This window comes from Helianthus annuus, chromosome 10 (assembly GCF_002127325.2).
Source record: "Helianthus annuus cultivar XRQ/B chromosome 10, HanXRQr2.0-SUNRISE, whole genome shotgun sequence".
NCBI lineage: Eukaryota > Viridiplantae > Streptophyta > Magnoliopsida > Asterales > Asteraceae > Helianthus > Helianthus annuus.
Window position 1 is genome coordinate 139,834,471 of NC_035442.2, and position 23,415 is coordinate 139,857,885.

Below are 23,415 nucleotides of genomic sequence, written 5' to 3' on the forward strand. Positions count from 1 at the left end.
CAGTTATCAATGTAAGTTTTCTTTTTTTTTTAATGTTTTTTTCTGGTGTTTAAAATAATTAATGGGGAAAGTGAATACGGCGCTGTTACACACATAAGCTTAAACCCGCCTCCCCTAAGAAGGCCACGAGAAGAATCGTAGGCATGGACTCAATGATGTAATTAAACTGAATAATAGTTAGGAAATTTTTAATCAAAACTGCGTAGTTTTGATGGGTTTTCCGTGTAAGCTTAGGTGTATAACAACACCGTATTCACTTTCCCCATAATTAATTGTGGAGTAACTGTAGTGCTACCAACAACCGGGCTCATGGGAATGCGGTTATATGTTGATAAAACATATGTGGGAGTTTGTTGAAACAATTCAACATGACTTTATTAATCGTGTAAGTGTATTTCATATATTTGGGATACATCAGCCTTTTAATTTATTTGTATACATTTATATACTGTGTTTTGTTTGTTTTTCATAAATGGAATACACAAGAGAAGACTTCGGGTGAAGAAATTGAATCTATGGTCGTAGACTTGATTGAGCGTTGTATTAAGGAGGTGTTTGGGGTTCGGACATGAACTCCGTAAAGGTGTCTCAAGGTTAGCTCAAATTCCACCATTTAATGTTCATTTATATCTAACGGATAACAAAAAATTTGCTTTTAGTATAAAGATATGTATTGATATACAACGATCTTTACGGTTCTAAAGTCTTTTATTACGGTTCTAAAGCCTTTTCTTACGGTTCCTAATGTATATAATATATATTTCCATATCCATAGTTGTTGTTTAATGTCTTCATATGGTAATCGCAGGAACTGAGTGAGATTGTTTTTGCACAAGAAAAGCAGATAATTGTCAAAAGCCATCAGTGAGGTTACAAGCATGGATTGAAGACATTGGTTTGGGTTAAAAATATGAAGACATCGGTCGGTTCAGGAACTTATTGTATGTCAATTTCATCTTTAGAGTTATATGTATTGTTGTGTTACTAGAAAACTTTTGTAATATTGTGTTACTTTGAAACCTCAGTATTTTATATTCTTGGGTTGTATTATATTTGTTTTAATTAATTTTGTTTTTTTATATATTTTATTTTAACTTTTAGAGAATTTGTTAAGGGAATTTATTGGAAATTTTTAATAAAATTTCCGAAAAATTATATATATATTATTTTACTCTAAACGCCAATAGATGCGGGTCTACAACCCCATCTCTTGATTATACTAGGGATAACTTTTTTGTTAATATATCAAAAGATGCGGTTCTAGAACCGCATCTCTAAAGCATATTATGGAAAAGTAGTTTTTTTGTTAATATACCAAAAGAAGCGGTTCTATCAAAAAATGCGGTTCTAGAACCGCATCTTTTGGAACCGCATCTCTTGGCATATAGCCAAAAGATGCCTTGCCATAAGATGCGGGTCTAAAACCACATCTCATAGCCAATTTAACCGCATCTTTTGATTAAATCTGTACTTTTTTAAACGGGAAGACATTCTCTAAAACATTCATAACGTGGTTAAAAAAGTCCCAAAACACAAACCACACCTCATGGTCCTTCCCCGTGTTGTGAGGTTGGTCTGACTAGGTTGTTCCGCGAACATGGACCTAGTTTGCATGGCATTGGGTGGGGTCCCTTTCAACCATTTGAGCTTTGAGAAAAAAAACACAAGCCCAACGACTATATGTTTAAGACAAAAAAATATTTGAATTTAAAACCTACACACTTACATCTTAAACCATTTTACTCTCAACTGAACTTGCACACTCTCGTTCAAATCATTTCACACTCAAACATATCACTCTCATCTCATCTCAACCAATTTTTGTTTTTTTTTTTAATTTTTTATAAAAAGCATGGATGATCAAATCTCATTCCAACAATTATTAAACACGATGACACAAATCAGAACCCTGACGAAATCAAACTCGATGATGAATCTGAAATAGTTCCCTCGTTCAATCAGGAAAAGGCGAGGTAGAAAGCAAAAGCAAAACAGAAGTTGATACCGGAACTAGACGATGAGCTGAAGGAGCATTGTCAAGATAAATGGACCAAACGAGAGGAAACAATGGACATGTGAAAACGTCAAATGCAATAATTTCTATATAATCAAGGCATCTCCATAATAATATAGACTACTCATACATAGATCTGGATCTCGAACGACTTAAAACGTGTGACACGATGTGTGAAATAATAAATAAACGACATAACTTATTCTAATTTCTTTTAGTTTGTTATGTGTTTTTATTTTAATTTTATGTATGTTTTTATTAATATTTCATGTATATTTTTAATTTAATGTGTAATTTTTTGTTTAGTTAAATTAAGTTTAAATAATATTCTATTATTAAAATATATACTAAATATAAAAAATAAATTATTATAAATGTAATTTGGTTTTAATTCTTTAATTGTAAAAGTAAGTGATGATGTGGAGTGTGAGGTTGATGATTGTAGAAGTTTGGTGTAGTGAGAAAAATGAAGGGTTTTAAAGGGAGTTAATAATCCCACATGGTAAAATCTTATTCTCACATAGTGTATACATGTCGTATAAGGTTATACGGCCAGTATAGAATAAAGTCAACTGATAGTAACTCGACTAACGAGTCAAATCAGGAGAGTCATCAAAACAATCAAAATAACAATCCGGGTTCGTTTAATCTAAATGTTCCGTTCTATGTCAACCTTGCGTCTGATGCATGTTAGGATCCTTGGGGTTTGGATGCCTTTCAAGTTAATTATGCTAGTTATTATCCACCGCCGCCCGTTGGTTTTCAATCCCCTCCTGCTAGTGGTGAACCGCTGGCCGGTAGTTTTCAATCTCCTCCTGGTAGTGGTGGACCGTCTAAGGGTCCAAATGGTGATTAGGAACCTAGTGAGTTTACAACCAATAAGGTTCATTATTTATACGTTTATTTGCCCACTACACCACCCAAAACCTAAAAATACCTTTTTTTTTTTATAAAAAATCGCTAATTTTCGTCTAAAAAAATGAAATAAAAATTATTAACTTAAAGTAGCGATTTTTAATAAAAATATTATTTTTTTGTGTGTTTTTAGAAATTTTTATGTATTTTTGGTTGTGTTCAAATTGGTTCTCGCGGTTCTCGCAATAAAGGGTGGTTCCTAACATATGATGCGTACGTGATGAAAATATAACATGTGGATTTTAATCTACAAACTCGGAAGACTCACAAACTCGAAGATTCACCATGCGGATTTCACAAACTCGAAAAATATAACATGCGGACTTCACAACTCGGAAAATATAACGTGCGGAATACTCATTGTGTACGCTCGTACGTTAAGGCCAATTGTACAATACACACTCTCTCTATATATAAAAGAGAAAACAACTATTAACCGGTCAATTTCTTTTAATTAAAATAAACTAGAAAATCATCCCGCGCGTTGCGTCGCGAGCAACGAAATTGACTACAACAGTGTGTTTAAACTAAAATTCAAGCACATGTTATTTAACCCAAAGCTTGAGTTCTTACTATTGAACTAAAATAAGGTAAGGCGTCAAGCATTTAGAAAACAAAATAGTACTTCTGGCTATACGCTTAGACAATCAACTAATATCCGAATGATTACAAAGCCTTCATATGTGATCAAACATCATCTTTTCGAGTAGCATCTGCTCAAAATGGCAAACTCCTGAGATTTAAAGAATATTATATATTCAATATCAAGTGACAAATTAGCTAAGAATACGCTACCATGTCCTTACTAAAATCAAATAATGAAAAGTCAGTAAATATATCATGTTAGCATCGGAACATACCTTGAATTCACGATTAACCTTTGTAAGCCCAACCTTGGTGGAGTCTTTCACAGCGCCCCGAGCGCCCCTGAAGCGTTTAAATGCACCCATCGACCTGCAAACGATTACATTTTCCATCATGAACTTTTATATTAGTTAATTGATCGATTTATAAGAAAAGAACACAGATTCGAACACCAAGCTTAATTTTTGAAAAAAAAAAGATGTTTTATTGTTCTCCTTATTTTTTTTAGTTTTCTGGTTTGATTCCAAGTATGTATCTCTCCACCGCCTATTATGGTTGCCAAGATATCCGGGAGGGCGGCAGTCGGCTGTTGCACAACCTTCATAACAAATAAAATATATCTATAGAGTATAGATGTATAAATTTTAAATTAGAAATGCAAAATTGAAAATACATTCATTTGATGATAAAAGCACTTAAAAATTGTTCTAGAAAGTTAAAGCATGAACTATATATAACTTAGCAGGTGGGGATAATGAATATTTTGTCTCTTGTTCCATAGCATCTAATCTGTTAGGTTTGCTAAATTATATTATTTAACCCAAAGATTCTAATTTGTTAGGTTTGCTAAAAGTTTTTTCATGTGATACTAAATCGTAATAGAACTCCTTCATTCCATAAATACCATCATAAACTTAGAGCAAGGCTTGTTAACGTAATGATGAAGAAGTGGAGAATAACCAAGCTTACCAAGGACTTGTTGATGAATTAAACAACAAACATGACCACACTATAAAAAAATGCACCAGTCAACACAAAAGCAATCTTAACTTAAAAAATTCTCAGTAAAAACCAAAGAGATCTAGGCATTATGTGCACCTTTATTCCAGCTATAATCATTCTCCACCAAAACCTACTACTTGGTTCAAACGAACGGTGCTTGAGTGCTTCACAAACGCCCTTTCTCCAACCAACGACAACCACGACCTGTAAAATTCAAATCCATTATCACTTCATTTTACGCACTAATTAACCATTCAATCAATTAACTACTCAACCAGGACCTCTAGGGATCCATTATTGGATATGGTGGGGAATAATCAATACGTACCGTATTGTTGCCGATGTATACGAAGATGTCACATGCAGGGTGACGACCGGTGGTCAGAGCAACTGGAATCTGATCGGAAAAGTTGTCGAAGCCATAACCATTGCTTTCATCAGTCGTTGCGTCTGTGATGATGACAATCTAAAAAAATTAGTTAATAATGCTAACTAAAAGAAGTTCACATATTTCAACTATAACTAAAATACACTTCATAAGATAGCCTGTTAAAAATTTAGTTAACAATGGTAACTAAAAGTTCTAAATGTTCCGGCTTCATATATAAAAGCAAAACGTTACCTGATAAAAACTTCTGTTGTAACCCCTACTTCAGACACAAACCAATATATATCCACTACGTGAAAATAAAGAAATAATTTAGGAGTAGCTTTTGGTCAGAATCGAAACATAGCTCAGTTGTTCAGATGATCCATTGATTCCACTTCCTTGTGCTAAAACGCAACCGTCAACTGTGTTCGTTCAATATCTAATCCAAGTGAACATCATTGAGTGCCCGATAAGGGCTCTTAATTATATTGATGGCCAAAAAGATAAAGTCAATGAATGGAATATGTGAGAAACATGTTGACCACTCTGTATTGTTGTGCTAGACCCTACCCGGCGACCCAAGATGCAGGACAGAAACACCCAAAATAGAAGAGCATATCTGGGTAAAAGGAAAATATCAGTTAACCTCAGCTAGCAATTAGAGAACCCCAAAATATAGCAAAGGAGGATCACAGGGAGGGTGACTGCTTCGAATTTTTAACTCAATTCCAGCCATACCAATCTGTTAAGAGGATCTTAAGAACCCAACATAATATCCTATTCGAATCATAAACACACATAGTCAGTCATTCATATATCCATGCTAGTTTAAGATACTTGTTATCAATTTCTCCCTTGTATTTACCTTCAGGCGTCGTGACCTCAGCTCCGTATCCGACTATCCTTCATCCCCATGAGTCTCGTCATCTCAATTAGTGTTTTTAAATCCCTTAGGGGATTGTAACCTATACCGAAAACTTTAAACACGCTTTAAAGAATATCATCAATATCAACTGAACTGGTGGATTATGCCCCCCTTAGACCATGTGCAGTGGGGCTTGAAACTAATGCCCCTCCCTTGGGCATGAAGCGACAGCCGACACGTGACAGTCCAGTCAGCATTGGGGCATTAGTTTAAAATGGGTGTAGTGATATAATGCCCAATAATGCCCCCATCCATTTCTATTTCTATTTTCTAATTTCCTATTGGCAATTCAATTAACTTTTTGATCAACAGGTGTTTTAAATGAAACGCCCAAACCACTTTTTGAAAGAAAACGCCTAGGGGCGATGTGGTGGGTGTGGTTTGGCATTATGGGGCAAAAAGCGCCCAATTCCTTTGCCACTACACATGGTCTTAGCAACTGTATCGAGGAACTGCACTCAAGATTAGCCAAAAAAAACCGTGTCACCAACATCTATTTTCAATTTGTGGAAAATTAAACCAATCCGGTGGAGATAATCTAGACAAAAATTGGGGATTAAGAACACCACACATAAGGTGGCTTCAATTCATCATACAGAATCAAATAAGATTAAAAAAGTTTCACAAATTCACATGTTATTTTTCTTAGGAGCTGGTTCATTTTATTAATTCATGGCAAATGAAGCATCACAATCTAACATACTCATCTCTGCCTTCAAACAACCAAAATCACAAAATCAGCAAAGAACCGAGCTACTAAAATCAAACAACCAACAACACAAAATCATGCCACTTGATCAAGAAGATAAAAGGTAAAAAACGTAACAAAGCCAGGTTAAGGAACCGTGGAAACCTAGCGATGCTGAAACTCTAAGTAGCACTGGATCGGGGTACGGGGATGATACGGGAACGAGGAAAGGCAAAACTCAAAATTCCAAGATACGGCAATAAGAAATATAAAAAAATAAAAATACATTAAACAAATTCCAAAAATACTACATCTTCCAAAGGTAATTAATTATCAATAATCAAATCATTTTCAAATTCCAGTTCATCTAGTGAGAGATCAGCAATCGATAGAGAATTAGAGATGATGAGACTTGAGAGTTTAGAGATTAGAGAAGCCGAATATGATAGATCTATTTATTTAATGGCCGGTTGTGGAATTTGAAATGGTAAAAACCCTAAAAATAAATGGAAACGGGCTGGATACTTCTACCAGATACGTCCCCAACATTGGAAACGTTTAGGAAACGTCCCCGATGAGTACCCATGGTGTTTCCGTCCCCGACAAGTACCCGAGACGGGTATGGCCACATAAATGGAGTCCCCGTGCTACATAGCTGAAACTCATAAAATTGTGAAATAAAAGAAGGAAACTTACCCCAATTGCCTATATGTTGCTCCCTACAGTGTCGATTGAACCATCACTGCTTTACAATCTGGGAAACAAACACCACCATGAGGATTGCCTTCCTATGTACCGATGTTTAGCACGACCCGGATAACTTCCCAAAGGCTCAACTGATGCCTTTTCTGTGAGTTATAAACCCTAGTCTCTCTCTATAAACAGTTAAACACCAACAATATTAACAAACCCTAAAAATCTCCATGAAAGATTATAAGATTGATTAAAGTATCACAACTCACAATAACAATAAAACTGTATGACGAACCTGGGACCGGCGTCGTCGCCATCGCTGGAAAACCAATGAAAATTGGTTGTTCAATTGTTGATTTGGTGGTAGGATTTATGTGATTGCTTGAGACTGATCGAGTGATTGTTTGAGACTTATGTCTTTTGACAGAGAGAGAGTAAATGTGAAGGTTTAGGGTTTTACACGTTGCAACTTGCAAGGATACGTGGCAAAGGGACACGCAAGATACCAAATGTACACATACCACATGTGAAGGTTTAGGGTTTTACACGCGGCTTCCAAATACCAAATGTACACATAACATTACTCAAGATACAACACAAATATGCACATAACACACTTTAAGCATGTAGTACAACCAGATAATGCCCATTTGTGTTACAAATTTATAATATATAATTGGTTAGTATTATAAAAAAATAAAAAATATATTTAGTTTGCAAAACTATATATTTATCTTTCGAGTCTCTTCAAGTCTTGTATAGAAATAACCAAATAATGATTCTTGGCAACAGGTAATGCTATATGCGAATGCTTTAAGTAGTGTCTTCAATTCTCACATAGAACTAACCAAGAATATATTTTTCTTTTGGTATTTATATAGCTATAGTGTGTCCTTTTTCAATATTATTATTTTTAACCGACCCAACCCATTTTAGCTCGCCCCGTTTTTGACTCATTCAAAAAGATTTATTTTTTTAATAGCGTACGGTTAGAATGTCACTAACCAAGTTAGTATTAAAATTCCCCTTTGCCTGAATTTAAACCCAGGAAGCAGGAACTTCAAGAGAAGCAAAGCTTCCCACCAAACCCTTTAACACCAAAGAGATTCAAAAAGATACCAGGGCAGAGCCCAGTGAGATGGGAAGAAACATAAACAAAGATAAATAATGATGTAAACCTAACACAAGTTACAGAGAACACAGAAACTTTATTGTTCGTTAACAACTTACCATAGGAAAGAACAAGTATACAAGCTAGAATCAAACAAAGAGTCTTTAAAGCTTAAGCAAATACAAATATATAAGGTAGTATAGAAGTATATTTTCTGAGCACCGATGCTTCTCTATTCGCTTGCAAGTTGCAACATATTGCATGATCATTTGAATTTGCAATCAGAAGCAAACGATTTCTTAAGCTTGTGAGCTTGAGTTGGCAATTTCACGTTGGTGGCCAATCCCACTGATTTAAGAAAGCTAATCAAGTACCAAGAGAAATCAATTTGCCACCATTCCAACCCATGTCTAGCTGAGTACTCGAAAGCATGGTGATTGTTATGCCACCCTTCCCCAAAAGTAACCATTGCCACCCACCTTCATTAAATGTAAATAACAGGGTTAAAACAACAATATATATTGTTTTTTTTATATAAGATTTTTGAAATATACCAATTATTTCTAGACAAATCGTCGGTGTTCCAAGCTCGTTTTCCCCATATATGGCAAACCGAGTTCACAAAGAAAGTGATGTGGTGAAAGCAGGACATCCTAACACCCTGCATGCATATATGCAATCTTGTGATACCCTTGTATATGCTTTAATCAAATGATAGGAAAAATAATATTTTCAACATTACCATAATCCAAACAAAGTAGGGGAAACCGCCCCAAGCATAAACAAGTGCCCCAAATCCAAATATATGCCACATGTAAGTTCTTTTGATAAACCTATAGAATGCTTGACTTTTTAAATCTTCTACATTGTTGCGTTCCTGATACTAAAAATCATAAACACTATATAATTAATAACATGAAAGAGCTTATATGGATGTATAAAAACAACATGAAATTGTAAAAGTATCCACCTTCTCCATAATGTAGCCGCTGTCAAATAACCAACCCATATGACTAAACCAAAATCCATAAGTGGGACTGTGTGGGTCTTTCTCTGTATCAACATATTGATGATGATACCTATGGATGCTCACCCAATATATTGGATCCCTCTATATGTTAAAAGAAACACAATGAAATATTTTCTTAGAGTTACATGCCAATTTATGACGATGAATATCCAAGTAAAAGTAAACAAAGATGCTAATTAATAGAAAATCAAATGAAAGATGGGTTAGATTAAACCTGCAAAGCATGAACCCCTAGATAAGCACATGTGTATTCCATCCATTTGGGTAGCTTCAGACTATGGTGCGCTAGAAGCCTGTGGTAACATATGCTTATACCCAACATTCCAGTAAAGACGTAAACCAAAAATGCGGACCAAAAAACACTCCAACTGAATGTAGACGGTGCAAAAAGTGCCAAAACATGTAGAAAAAACATTCCAGAGGCCATTTTTATGTCTACTGGCCTCCATCTTCGTCCCCATATGAGGTTCCTTTTTCTTGATACCACTACATTAGATAAAAAGATTCTTTGATGCTCTAATTCCTTTGCATCATTTGACGACATTACTGTATTGGATCAAATTTGATATTTTTAAGAATAACAGCCTTTTTCTCTTAGTAGTATCCCACACACTTGCAACTAAGTGGGTGGTGAAAGCAATTATTTATAGACGTGAAGCATGAACTATGTGCATTCATACACATACCATACGTAACACATGTGTATATGCATTTATGTAGGCATGTAGGTATGTAACGCTATGTATGTATGTATCATGAATGCATGTATATATAACTGAACATAGTAGGAAAAGGTCAAGTCATATCAGAAAATTTGTATCTGGGCGTTTAAATGAGCTTTTAGGTGATTATTAGAACTTCACAAACTGATTAACCAAATGATTATTTTGTTTATCCGTTGATAGATTCACCTTTATCCAAGAAATCCAGGTCTAAAAGTCTACCCATGTATTCGTTTCAAGGTTTAAGATCAAATACAAAGACTCCTAAAAATAAAAGTCGAACAAAGGGGATCAAACGGACTACAATTGACCTCATTCAAGCGGCATTGGAACCTCTCATCGAACTCCACGATGTGAGATTTTAGGTTTTCATTATTGGATTTATAAGTTGTAGATTTTAGATTTTTTGTTTATTGTCATTGTGTCTTTCATTTATCACTGTATCTTTTCTACATTTGCGTCATTGTGTCTTTTTTGCACCTCATTGTGTCTTTTTTTCTAGACATTTTGTTATATTTTTCGGGATTGTGTTATATTTTGCTTGACAATGTGTCATCTTGTATGATCCATTGTGTATTTATACACTTATTATTTATAGGAGCCTTTGTTTCAATTAGCTAGGACCGTTTACTACATATTTTTAGGGAAAATTATAAAATGGTCAAAGTTCATCATTTTTTTTTTCCAAAATACACATGGAAATTTAGTCTTCGCCAAAGTACCCAACCTCCAGTGGCGTGGCGGATCCAATATTTTTTTCTATCCGGTTTCTTTTGGTAATTCTCCATATTTTTCACTATTTTTTTTTTCAAATCATACAAGGTTTCCACTATTTTTTTTTTCTTTTTTTCCAAACTGAGGGGTTTCCCGTGAACCCCAAAACACCCCTGGATCCGTCCCTACCAGCCTCATTAATTTCCTCCAATCAGAAGCTACCACACAAACTCTACAATCTGAGACGAATAGAATTCAGCCTATATTTATGGCTTAGACGTCTAGAAAGCTCCTGCTTAGGCCTAGTTTTTTTTTGGCAAAAGTGCAGACTAACCCGCACTTTTGGATGCCGGCTATGACTACTTCGGAAAATGTTGAAAATCATTGTCTATTTGAATTTTTTTTTTTTTTTTTTTTTTTTGTCAAATGTATCTATTTTGATAAATTTCCCATTTTTAGCCATGCTAAAGCCCATTTCCATTTTAAGAAAACGACTTGAAAGACATAGATACGCATGTCACGGTGAAATATCTTCAAAAACATTGACAAAATTGTATAATCAAACATCGTTGGTATATAGAAATGAACATCAGCCGTTCAACAAAAAAATGAACATCATAAAGAGCTACGAGGTTTCTTATAACGCATTGTACGATTACGTTTCATTGTCAGAACGGTCAAATTATACGGCACGTGTCACCCATAATTATACATGGCCTCAAGTAGTGACAAATCTTGAGATTTCCTAACGGGGGTGGAAGTCACCGGACCCAAATACTTACTCTCCATTAGTGAGCGAAAAGTTCGGAGGGTCGGCCGCCCCCTCCCGACCCTTAAAAGCTTCACGACCTCAAGTATTAACATATGTTCAAGAGAACGAAGCTAAATGTGAATCAAGATTTTTAAATTTGATCAATAATGAAGGAGAACATGCACTAGCATAGGGGTAGTTGTAGAACAACATACTTGCCATGCCTCATGATTATGGGTGACATAAAAGCAATCCAATTTTGGGTTGGCCAATATAAGGTCAGCTCAACCACAACCCGCGTCCATATTATCTTAGACTACATGGTATGGTGATGGACCATCCTTGGAGGATGATCCGCCACGTAGGCGCTACATCATAGTCCTCCCAAGGATGGATCATCCTCCAAAACTAGGGGGCATGGGAGGATGGTCCTAGTCATCATCCTCCACCACTCTTATATATATTTTTTTTAAATCTCCATCTTTTTTTAAACATTTAACAAATAAAGTAATAAAATATTTTAATTAATATTATAAAACATTACATAAACATAAAAAAAAAATTAAACTTAAAAAAAATAAACTAAAAAAAACATAAACTTAAAAACCTAAAGTTAAAAAAAAAACGTAAAAATATCCTAACATACTAAAATAAGCTACTAGTCGTCGTCTTCCATGTGGTGGGCGGGTTCGTTTTCAGCGTTGTTCCAAATATGCTCCACCAAGTCCGCTTGTAGGTTGTGATGTGTGTACTCGTTACGTAGAGCGAAGGCGTTCAAATCTTGTTCTTCCTCACTAACTGGAACAGAATTTCCAGTAGACGCGTTTTCGTCGTAATCGCATATCGCTCTCCCTTCGTCTTCAATGATCATGTTATGAAGGATGATACAAGCGTACATAATGTGTCGTAACCTCCTTGGTGTTTGCGAACGTGCTGGAATAGAAATGATGTGCCATTTTTTTTGTAGAACACCAAAAGCCCGTTCAATATCTTTTCTTGCGCCCTCCTGAAACTTTGCAAATTTTTTCCTTTTGTCGTCGGTCGGGTGCGGGACAGTTTTAACAATTGTCGAGTACGTTGGGTATATCCCATCGGCTAGGTAGTAACCTCGCCTGTACTCCACCCCTGAAACCGTAAAGCTTGTGTCTGGACCTGTACCCGCCACTACATCATCAAAAATCTGGGACTGGTATATGATGTTGAGGTCGTTGAGTGACCTGGGTAGACCAAAAAAAGCATGCCATATCCAGAGATCCTGTGACGCAACAGCCTCTAGAATGATAGTCGGATGTCCCTGATCTCCCCTAGTATACTGACCTTGCCATGCAACCGGGCAGCTCTGCCACTGCCAGTGCATGCAATCAATGCTCCCGAGCATTCCTGGGAAACCATGTCTCTGTTCGTGTGCCTGATATAATTTTTGTACGTCGTTTGCGTTCGGTTTCCGCAGGTATCGCTTGCTATACAATTTGACAACCCATTGGCAAAACTTGTACAAACATCGACGTGCGGTTCTGTCAGACATCCTAATGTACTCGTCTAATGCATCTGGTGCGTAACCGTACGCAAGTTGGCGAATGGCCGACGTACATTTTTGTAAATTGCTGAACCCCCTTTGCCCTCTAGCATCGTTTCGCAATGTAAAAAACGGATCAGACTGGGCCATGTCACCTGCAATACGTAAGAACAGTTGACGACTCATGCGGAAACGACGTCGAAAAATCTCGGCTGGGTACACGGGTTCGTCGGCAAAATAATCGGCTACTAGTTTATCGTGGCCGGCTATAAATTTAGAACAAAAAATAAATGAAACTAATTAAAACATACATTTTAAAATCTACATAAAACATAAGGAAAAAAAAATTAAAATACCTTCTTGGTCTCGATTATATTTTGCTCGTCTGGTTAGCGGTTGGGACGACCCTTCAGCGGCCGACATGAACACCTGAGCCGCGTTCATAATCATGTTGTGCATAATAACATCCTCTTCCGAAGATGATGAATACCACTCGGACGAAGACGATGAAGACATAGAAGAAATTGAAGAAATGGAAGAAACGGGTGAAGCCATGATAATTTTTTAGCGAGAGATGGGGTGGAAGCGGGTAAAAAATGATACAAAATATGATGAGTTTTTATAAAAAAGGAAGAGTGGTTTATAAAATTTGAGAGAGATGGGGTGGTAGTGGGTGAAAAGTTGTGAAAATTGGAGTTAAAGATGTGAATATATATATAAAATGGAAGTGAAATGGGTGTAATTTAAATATATAGCCGTTGGGGGGTTTTTTTTTTATTAAAATTCAAACGGTCAAAAGTGGGGGGCCCACATTTATTGCATCGTCGCCAACGTCTACTTTTGGACGCTCAGGACGGGAACGGTAGGGGGCGGCACGGTGTTTGGACCGTCGCCGACCCGCGACGGGCCGGGGCCGACCCCATACCGTGTAGCCTTAAAATATATGTAGTTTGTCATTTAATTTCGCAAGCATGGCACATTTCACAATGCTATTATAATATATAAACACCTCTAAGTAAGAGACGATTCATTAGTTCTCTGACTACAAAATCTTCACACTTCGATTGGTGTAAAGAAAAGTTGTTTATTTATTTTTTTTTAACTGTGAATTACATTAACACCAAAGATCAACAACACAGCAACAACCCCAAACAAAAAAGAGGGGCAAAAAAAAAAAGGAGAGACAAAAACTAAGAAACACTACATTATCTCAAATTTACACATCTCTCCTAATCTATATACTTAAACTTAGGCCTGTTACTAAATCAAAAGAAGGTCATGTGCTCAACTTCTTCAATAATGCCTCCGATCCTAAAATATTTACCCGGCAAGAGCTTAAAAGTTTTATCCCTCCAAAATCCAAATACCCCGGCATGTAACAATGATGATATCATGGAACAGTTCCTTCTCTTGATCCCTCAAACCCGAATGCATCAATAAATCAAACAAGTAACTGAAAATCCTAAAATGGTATGGACTTTACACCAAACACTCACATCACTACTAGAAAATTAGGTAATTGCGACCAATGTTTGCAATTAAAATAAATGGTCACAGAATTAGCAACGTATTTGCAAGCAAAATTAAAACTGTCGCAAACAATTATGATTAACCTACACTTGGTCACAAAACAGTCACTAATTTTGTAACGGATTTGTTTCGGCCGCAAATCAGTCTCAGAAATAGTTAAAAATTAATAAAAGTTAAATTATAAATACCGGTCCCAAAATGGTTGCAATGTAAATGTTGCAACCGACTCAAGGCGGTCGCAAACAAATGTCAAAAAATGTAAATTAATTTTTAAGGGAAATGTAAATATCACCTCCACCCAAATTTTCATTCCCTGCTCCTACCTCTTAGTTACTTTCATTTCGCTCCTCTCCAAACCCTAAATCGGCCGATTAATCAATAGTATCCCTAAATCAAACATCCAAATAAAAACTTGCAGTATTTGATGTTTTAAGTAAAATGGTTAATATAAGTTTATAAATTCGACAGATGCTTAATTTAAAAAATATGACATTATAAATAGGTGAAATTACAAATGGCTAAGAAAAGTTAAAAAATAAATAACAAGAACGTTTTGCGACCACCAAAATAGTCGCAAGTTTGTAAAAGGCAAATTGTTGCAAGGCAGGCAGTCACAACACAGTTGCAAGGAAGACGCTCACAAAAAATTGGCAGGTTAGCAAGAGGCATGCGGTCGCAAAGACGTTGCTACAACAACGTCACAAACAAAGTCTTACAAAACTAGAAATGGTCGCAATATTTGCAACTACTCTTAGAGTCACAAAATTCGTGTCGCAAAAACTTAGAAGTGGTCGCAATAGGGCAACTGCGACAAGTGTTTATCTGACCACATTTCTTATCATAAACTGGTCGTAACAGGGAATTGCGACGGGAAAGACCGTTGGAAAAACCCAATTTTCTAGTAGCAAAACAACTAAGGCAACAAAGCACCCTAAGTACACATGATCTACCATCTCAGTATCACCCCGCACAAAACATAGCTGACCTAATGAATACAAAACATAGCTCACCTAATGAATGAACCTGAATATTCCTATTGCTAAGAGCTTCTGGCATCGCTAACCTATTCATCTCCACCCTCCAAGCAAAAATGTTGCATTTATTCGGCGCCCACTTGCACCATTTAAAAATATAGAAGCTGCTCACATTTATTGATTACGTTGACTAAAATGTGTCCCTAATATCTAAACAATCTCAACTGTGCGGAAGGAGAGGGACTAAAAATCTTTTGAGCTATATAGCTAACTATAAATGAAAGCCCTTTACCAGCTACGGTAAGTGAGGCTAGTGAATTTAATATGTATAAATCTACAAGATCTAATGCAAATAAATTGATTTGCTATTGAGTTCTCAAAATCTTACTGATGGCTATATAGTTTTCAGTTAAACTTATGACAAGCCTAAATATTGGCGAAGCAAGTAAGAAAAACGGTGGTGATGACTTAGAGCACCAAAACCGTAAGGACGAAGTGAATAATCTTCTATCCCTGATTGCCGATGAAGTCGGTATAGCCCTGGCTGGATTTATGGCCACACTTAAAGGGCCAGAACCATCAGTACAAAAACAAGTCTCTGTTTCTAAACCCCGTTCTACTACTCAAAAGACTGAAAAGTCTCATTGCTCCTCAACTAAGAGTGAGCAAAGTATCAAAAGTATCGTTAAAACTGAGCCTTGTGACTCTAAGAAGGGGTGTACTTATAAGTACTTTGTTTCTTGTAAACCCCATGACTTTACGGGTGAGAATGGAGCCATTGATGCTCTAAAGTGGCTAGATAAAATGGAAACTGTTATTGATATGAACGGTTGTGCCACTAAGAACAACTATTAAGTACGTGTCCCATCCCTTCAAGGAGGATGCTCTAACTTGGTGGAAGGCACTGATCTAATCCACTAGCAAGGTTGCATTGTACAACCTAAGTTGGTCTAAGTTCGTGGAACGGATCTGCGAGACCTACTGCCCACCTCACGAGGTGGGGAAAGTTGAATCTGACTTTCTGAAGCTGACTATGAAAGGCCTTGATTGTCGATCCTACGTATCTGAATAAAACTCTTTATCGAGACTTGTAACTTATCTAATAACCCCTGAGTACAAGCGCATTGCGCGATATATTAGAGGACTTACTCCAGAAATTAAGGGGATGGTTAAATCCTCCGAACCTACAACTTTTAGATCCGCTGTGGATCTAGCTTTATTTCTTACTGAAGATGAGATAAGAGTAAAAACGACTAACGCCGAGGAGGATTGTTAGGAAACTTTATTGTATTTGTTGTTAAAAATAGTTTAAGTTACTTAGAATTAATTCCGTCAACACGAACCGACCGACGAACCATCCTAGAAGCACTAAATATGAAGACCGAAAAAGAAAAAAAATCAAGCTTCTAATTCTTTGATTAAAGATCTCGACAAGGTTACAAGACTACAAAATGTTAGCGGGACATTATGGAGTTTACTAAATACAAAGTCAAAGAATTGTGTTAATAAGATAATATATCTTATTAACACATAATATCTTTCTAAAAAAATGATTCCATAAGAAAAAGAAAAAGGAATCTTTTTTTCTTATGAAAAGAAATCAACAGAAAAGAAAAGGAATCTTTCCTTTACAAAAGCAAATCATCAGAAACGGAAAAGAAATCTTTTCCTTTTGATAAAGCATTTTATCAGAAAGATATTTTAATATCTCAAATGTGAAGACTACATCAGAAAAGAAAGAAGCAAGTTGGTGAATAAAGTAAGATAAGGCTTTGGGCACACATACCAACTTCATATCAACCAATCACAATTGAGATAGGCATATGAAAAACTCTATAAATACATAATTCCTACGAAGGAAATAGAAGTGTCTTGTAAAGTATTATTGTTCATATAGAGTTTTTTCTTGTGAATTTACCCCCTGGTTTGGTCCAGGGGATGACATTTAGATTCGAGTTTATTCTCAGATCGACCCCTTCTTCTTTGTTTAATAAGAATTAATCATTGAAGATATATCATTCCCATTGTCTCTATTTATTTTCTTTGAATGTTTATATACTTCACAAACACCCGTCTCGACGAGAGAAGAAAGTTGCATCATGTTAGGATCTGAGTTTGGATTGATTGTTATTTGTGTTTGAATTTAGATGGACAAATGAAAGAGTAGTGCAGCGGAATTTAATGGAACCAAACTTTTCACAATCAAACAGAAGAAATGCTATCAATCATAAATTTTCTAACACTGAATCAAATGATTAAATTTATTTTTAAACTCTGATTACAATGTGCGTATGATATGCAAACTCCCCCTCAGCCTGAGCTCAGTGTTTGTTCGTGCAGAAAGAAGATGGTGAATGAGCTAAACAGAACAGTATAGAGTACTGTTCTATTTATAGGCACTTGCAAACCCCTGAGCATCTAAGCTGACGTCACCATGAAAGTGACATCTAACCTCCTAACAAACTCTAACAACTGATCTATACAAATACTGCTTATGCTAACTACTGATATTACATTACAATGCATAAACCAAATATAAACTACTGCTGCTGCATCCTTCCCCTGCTGTGAGCCCAGCAGATGTTGTTATGATCAGCAGTGCTTGATCCAAGGCAGTAGATTGAGCAGCAGAGCTTTAGTTCTTCTATCAGACTTTGTCTTGGTCAGTAGTTGTAGGTCAGCAAATTGCATGATCAGCGGATAGGAGGTCAGCAGATGTTGAAACCACTTTCAAGGGGAGAGACTTGCAACCAAACATCTGCTTATTTTGAATCTACTGTTGTGATCCAGTTTTGGCTTTTATTATCTGTTCCTTTGGTAGGGTTCATTCCCAACAATCTCCCCCTGGAACAGATAATGCCAAAACTCTCCATTATTGTAGATTTTTATTGCCTCAACAACAATTCCCTTATTTGCCCTTTGAATTGTAGTTCAAAGGTTAAGGCATCTGTATCATCTTCAACCCTGCTAAGTGGAAGATCAAGGAGATCCTTCAAATCTTCAAGTCTTAGGCCAAGAGCTTGTTCCCTTGTAAATTTCTTCACTTCGCCATCTGCCCTGACCATAGTCAATACGTGGTTCTGTTTGTCAGTTTTCCACTCTTGTATTTTTAGGCGAGATGGGTTTCTTGGGAGATTTTTATTTGTTGAGGAGTTTGGTGAGGCTGGCCTATTCATAACTGGCTGAGCAGTATGTGCAGATTTTTCCAGTTCAAATTCTTCTTTCAACATTACCAACACGCCCGTTTGCATAATGGCTTTTCCAGTAAGAATTTCTTGAACTGTTTCAGAACCTAACTGGCTTTGTCTCCTTCTTTTGTAGATGGCAGTACCAGCAGGAGCAGTGGTTCTTTTGAGATGTGGCTTTGATGATCCTTTCGAAACCTCTGCTATGGAGTAGTCAGGCTTTTGTGGAGCTTTTGGATCTTTCTTCCTTAGCTCTTCCAAACTCTTGTAGGTGGCCCTGACCCTCGCTTCTCCCCACTTAGACACAGAGTTCTTTGACCCATATTCAGCAATTATCAGCTCCTCTTTCATTCTCTTCAGCTCTAAAGCTTTATCAGCTTCAACCCTTTTGAATTTTTCTGGGGGAGTCTGCTTGACTTTATTTTTGATCATTTCATGAATCCTGGCTACTTCCTTTTCAAGCTCAGGAATAGTCCAGTTTCTGAACATGTGCTAACCCCCCTTGTATGTCTTGTAGGTCATGATGTTTTCAATGTAGTCTTTTCTCAAGGACTCATCTGCCTTTTCTGAGATTTGCTGACATACATTCTTTGCAAACTGTTCCAAAGCTTTGACTTGTGTAAGTAGAAAGTGATAGTTTTGTTGATACTCTCTATCAGATTTCCCTTGTTTGTTTCTTATTGAGATATCCTCTGCTTGCTCGGCCTTGATTTTCAAGTATTCTTAAATATTGGTTGGCCTGGGATATCCTTCAATCGATGGCAAACTCCTTTTGGCAGGGTCATCCTCATAGTAGAAGGACTTAATCTCTTCTCTGACTATTACAAGTTCAAGAGGAAATTGAACACCTGCAGGAGGTAAGGGTTTGTATAGTTGAGCTGAAGAGAGAGGAATGGGTTTTGAAACTGTGACAAGTGCTTGGGATTTTGAAGCTTTTGGTGGTGGAGATGGAGAATCATCATCTGATATGACAACCCTTTTCATTTTTATTTTAGGAAGGGTAGATGATGTTTTAGGTGGATCAGTGGTTTGTGTTTGACTAACAGCTGTTGAAACAACTAGTGTTTCAACCACTGTTGTCATTACAGCAGATGTTTTGTCATCTGCTGTCTTCTGCTTTAGGGCAGGGACAGATGGTGATGGTAAGGCAGTGGTGGTGGTGTGTGTTGAAGTGGTGTGTGTTTGAATGGGAGCAGTTGTTGTAACAACTGTTTGGGTGGAGGTTTGATGTAGGTGGCTTTTGGACAGTGTTTTTGGAGAGTGCTTTGAAAGGCTGGATGGTGTGGATTTGGGTTTCCTTACTTTTCTAGTAAGCTTTCCTTTTGGAATCGGATTTTGATCATCCTTTTCACCAGAACAACCCTGCGCATTCAGCTTCATGAAAGCTTTCTTCTCCTCATTCCACCTTGACAAGGCCTTTGCCATTCTATCCCTTTTTACACTTATGACAGCATCATCAAGTGCATTTTGGGTAACATCAACCTTTTTACTACCATCTGGCAAAGGAATATCTCTGAGCATTGCACCTGTTGTTGTATCAAGATACAGCCCATTATCAATCCCATTCTTTACCCACTCCTTAATTTTCTCCCCCTTTTTGGCATTATCTGCAGGGAGGTCATCAATATAAAGTACAATCAGAGGAGCAGTGCCAGTGGTTGTTAGCAATTGGGCCTTAAGAGCCTTGATGTCATCATTTATATCCCGGAACCTAGACTCCATTGCCTTTTTGAGCTCTTGAACATGTTTTTCATGTTGTTGCTCGGCCAATTGAAATTGTTGATGGAGAAAAGGTTGAAAGAGGTTCCATAGCTCATTTGTAACATCTGCTGGTGGTGGAGCAGGTGTTTGAGATGGAACAGCAGTGGATGGTACCTTTTGAATTGTTAACAACTGTTGCAGCATTTCTTTAATTTCTGCAACAGATGTGTCCAATTTTTCAACACGTGCCATCAATTCTTCGTACTTTAAACCATCACCCAATTTAATGGGATCATCTGATTTCCCACTAGCAGTGGTTTTATCAGAAGTTGAGGTAGGGAGTGTACTCCAAACATCAACAACTGATGCCCCTTTTTCTTGGTACTGGGGTCTTCTTCCTTCAACACTTGATAATCTTTTGATGTTACCAGTGGTTAGTACAAACTCACTGGCAGATAACAGAGGTGTTATAGAAGGAATTGCCTCCAAGGAAGTCTTATTGATGTAACCACTGTCCAAGTGTAAACCTATAGGTTCAACACTTGTAGTGGCTGCTTCACTTGGAATACCACCAAGAGTTACTTGTAACTCAAGGGGTGTAACCTCCTCAGGTTGTGTTGGTGGGTTAGCAAAGATTGATACATCAAGCCCAGTCTCTTGTTGAGGTATTTTCTCATAAATAGGTGATTGAGAAGGACTGGTTTGTGCTAGGTTCAAATCAATTGCATCCAACAGTAGTTTGGTGTTTGGTGGAAATGGGGATGTGAGGGTAGGCTTAGAAAGCGGAATTGCCTCGGGTATTGGGCTGTGGAGGATGGAAACGAGTGCTTCCAGAGCCTCATGATGTGGTGACCCTGTTTGTACAACCTGTTCTTGTTGTGAAGAGACAGGAGGAGTTTCAGGTATGGGTGGAGATATTTCTACCAACTGCTGTGAGGAACTAGCAGCAGTGGTTTGTTGTGATTTTTGTGCAATCACAGGCAGTTGCTCTGGTATCTCATCCTACAGAGTTGCCTTTTTGATGGGTTTGGTGGGTTTTTGATTTTTCTTTTTCTGTGGCTGTTTGGTGATTTTAGGTGTGGGTTTCAAGACAGTTGTTTGACTGCCTTGATCACCTTGAGCAGTGGGCTCAGCAGCAGATACCTAAGGAGCAGTGTTTGCTGCTAAAATCTGCTCAGGCACATCTGCTCGTGTTTTACAAGGTGTTGACATTCTTGAAAAAGTTTCAGCAGTTAAGCTGTTCATTTGAAAAGAGTCACCTTGGTTTATTACCGCAATATCATCCTGACTGAACTTTTTCTCAAAATAATAACTTAAAAATCTTGGGAACAGCAAGAATGATTTTGTTTCAACATTTTTAACCAAATCATTGAAAATTGCCTTGGAGTAGTTAAGATTTTCGCCTTGTAAGATAGTATACCCCAAATTTTGAATTTTCATTGGTATTTCATTAAAAGAGGTGGTTTTGTTTGAAACACACATGAGAAGGGTATGAAATAAAAATCTGGTTGCAGAAGGGAAGAAACCTTTTTCTAAGGTATCCCTCTTCATCATTGTGTCTGCATACCCTCTCTCAATAAAGTCAATTTTTAACTCGTTTTTAGGGAAAGAGTCTTTACCTTGCAAATCATCGAGTTGAAAGACTTCAGATATGGATTGCGGTGTTATTCGGACTGCTTTCTTCTGCAGAGAAGAGTTAATGGCTATGACATCTTTTCCTTGTTTTTCAAGGATGCAATTTTTCCAAAACTCTCTCTGAGTTTGCAGGTAAATTGGTGCATCAGCGGTCAACAAAGTTTTGTACTTTGAAGCGTTGATAATATCGAGGATGGAATCAAATGTATCGATATTGCCGGGTTTTGTGAGAAGACCCAGTAGATTGTGAGATGGTTTGTGTGGGATGTCGGTGGAGGTAGCCTTTTGAGAGGCACCTTTTGAAGCGGAAGATTTCGATTTTGTCATTTTGAAGATGAGAATCGAAGATGAGATTGTGGAGTGATTTGAAGAAATGTGATGAAAACTGCTTTGAGAAGAGAATTTTTGAGAATTCAATTCGACAGTGAAACCTTGTTTGGGTGTAGAAAGGGGGTTTTATAGAGGAAGAGTGAATGCTGACGTGGCAGCAGTTACAAAAGGTCTGACCACTAAGTACTGTCCGCATGCCATCCCCTGGTGAAGTGAAGGACGGTACTTTTGAATAGTACTTTTTTTGTGAAAACAACTGGTGAAAGCAGTAGTTACAATAGGAATGGAGGACAGTGGATGCTTTTCACTATCAGTAGATAGCTCAGCAGTGGATGCAACACTGATTATGATCGTCAGTGGTTATCAAGAGAAATGAGAACAGGGGTTGACTTGCAGCAGTGGACAGACTTTTGTAGTAGCACAGACTTTTGAACCCAATCAGTGGATATGGCAGACTTTTAGGATTTTAATGAAAATTCATTTTTAGCTATTTTTAAGGATGGATTTTTGATTTTCTGAAAACATTTTGATGCCTTTATTCATAGAAAAACAGGATTTTGCCTGTTATTCCATGTTGAGCATACCAATCCTAGAGATCAAGCTTTCAAAGGTAGATGTGTCTAATGCTTTGGTTAGCACATCTGCCAGCTGATCTTTAGTTGGAACATGATGCAGAGAAATCAAACCTTTTTCATAGCAATCCCTCACAAAGTGATGTCTGATGTCGATATGTTTGGTGGTTGAATGGGAAACTGGATTTTTGATGATATTTTCTGCTGCCTGGCTGTCCAACATGAGTGGTGTCTTCAAGGCAGTGATACCAAAATCCAGTAACTGATTCTGAAGCCAGAGCAGTTGGGCTGTACAGCTTGCAGCAGCTATGTATTCTGCCTCAGCAGTGGATGTGGAAACAACTGCTTGCTTTTTTGCTTTGCCAAGACACTAAGCAATTGCCTAGGAATTGGCACCCTCCTAAAGTGGACTTCCTTGTGTTATCACATCCAGCAAAGTCACTATCTGAAAA

At 37.2% G+C, this 23,415-nt stretch overlaps 1 protein-coding gene across 1 annotated transcript; it reads right to left on the bottom strand.

Moving 5' to 3' along the window:
- Positions 1-8,484: 8,484 nt before the first annotated feature.
- On the bottom strand, positions 8,485-9,925 carry LOC118483095 (palmitoyl-monogalactosyldiacylglycerol delta-7 desaturase, chloroplastic-like). The gene is made up of 5 exons (XM_035978653.1): positions 9,548-9,925; positions 9,274-9,414; positions 9,046-9,186; positions 8,858-8,964; positions 8,485-8,782 (listed from the first exon to the last, which is right to left on the bottom strand). Exons 1-5 carry the CDS (start codon positions 9,875-9,877, stop codon positions 8,569-8,571), a joined length of 933 nt encoding a protein of 310 aa, XP_035834546.1. The 5' UTR covers positions 9,878-9,925; the 3' UTR covers positions 8,485-8,568.
- Between the last annotated feature and the right edge of the window lie 13,490 nt (positions 9,926-23,415).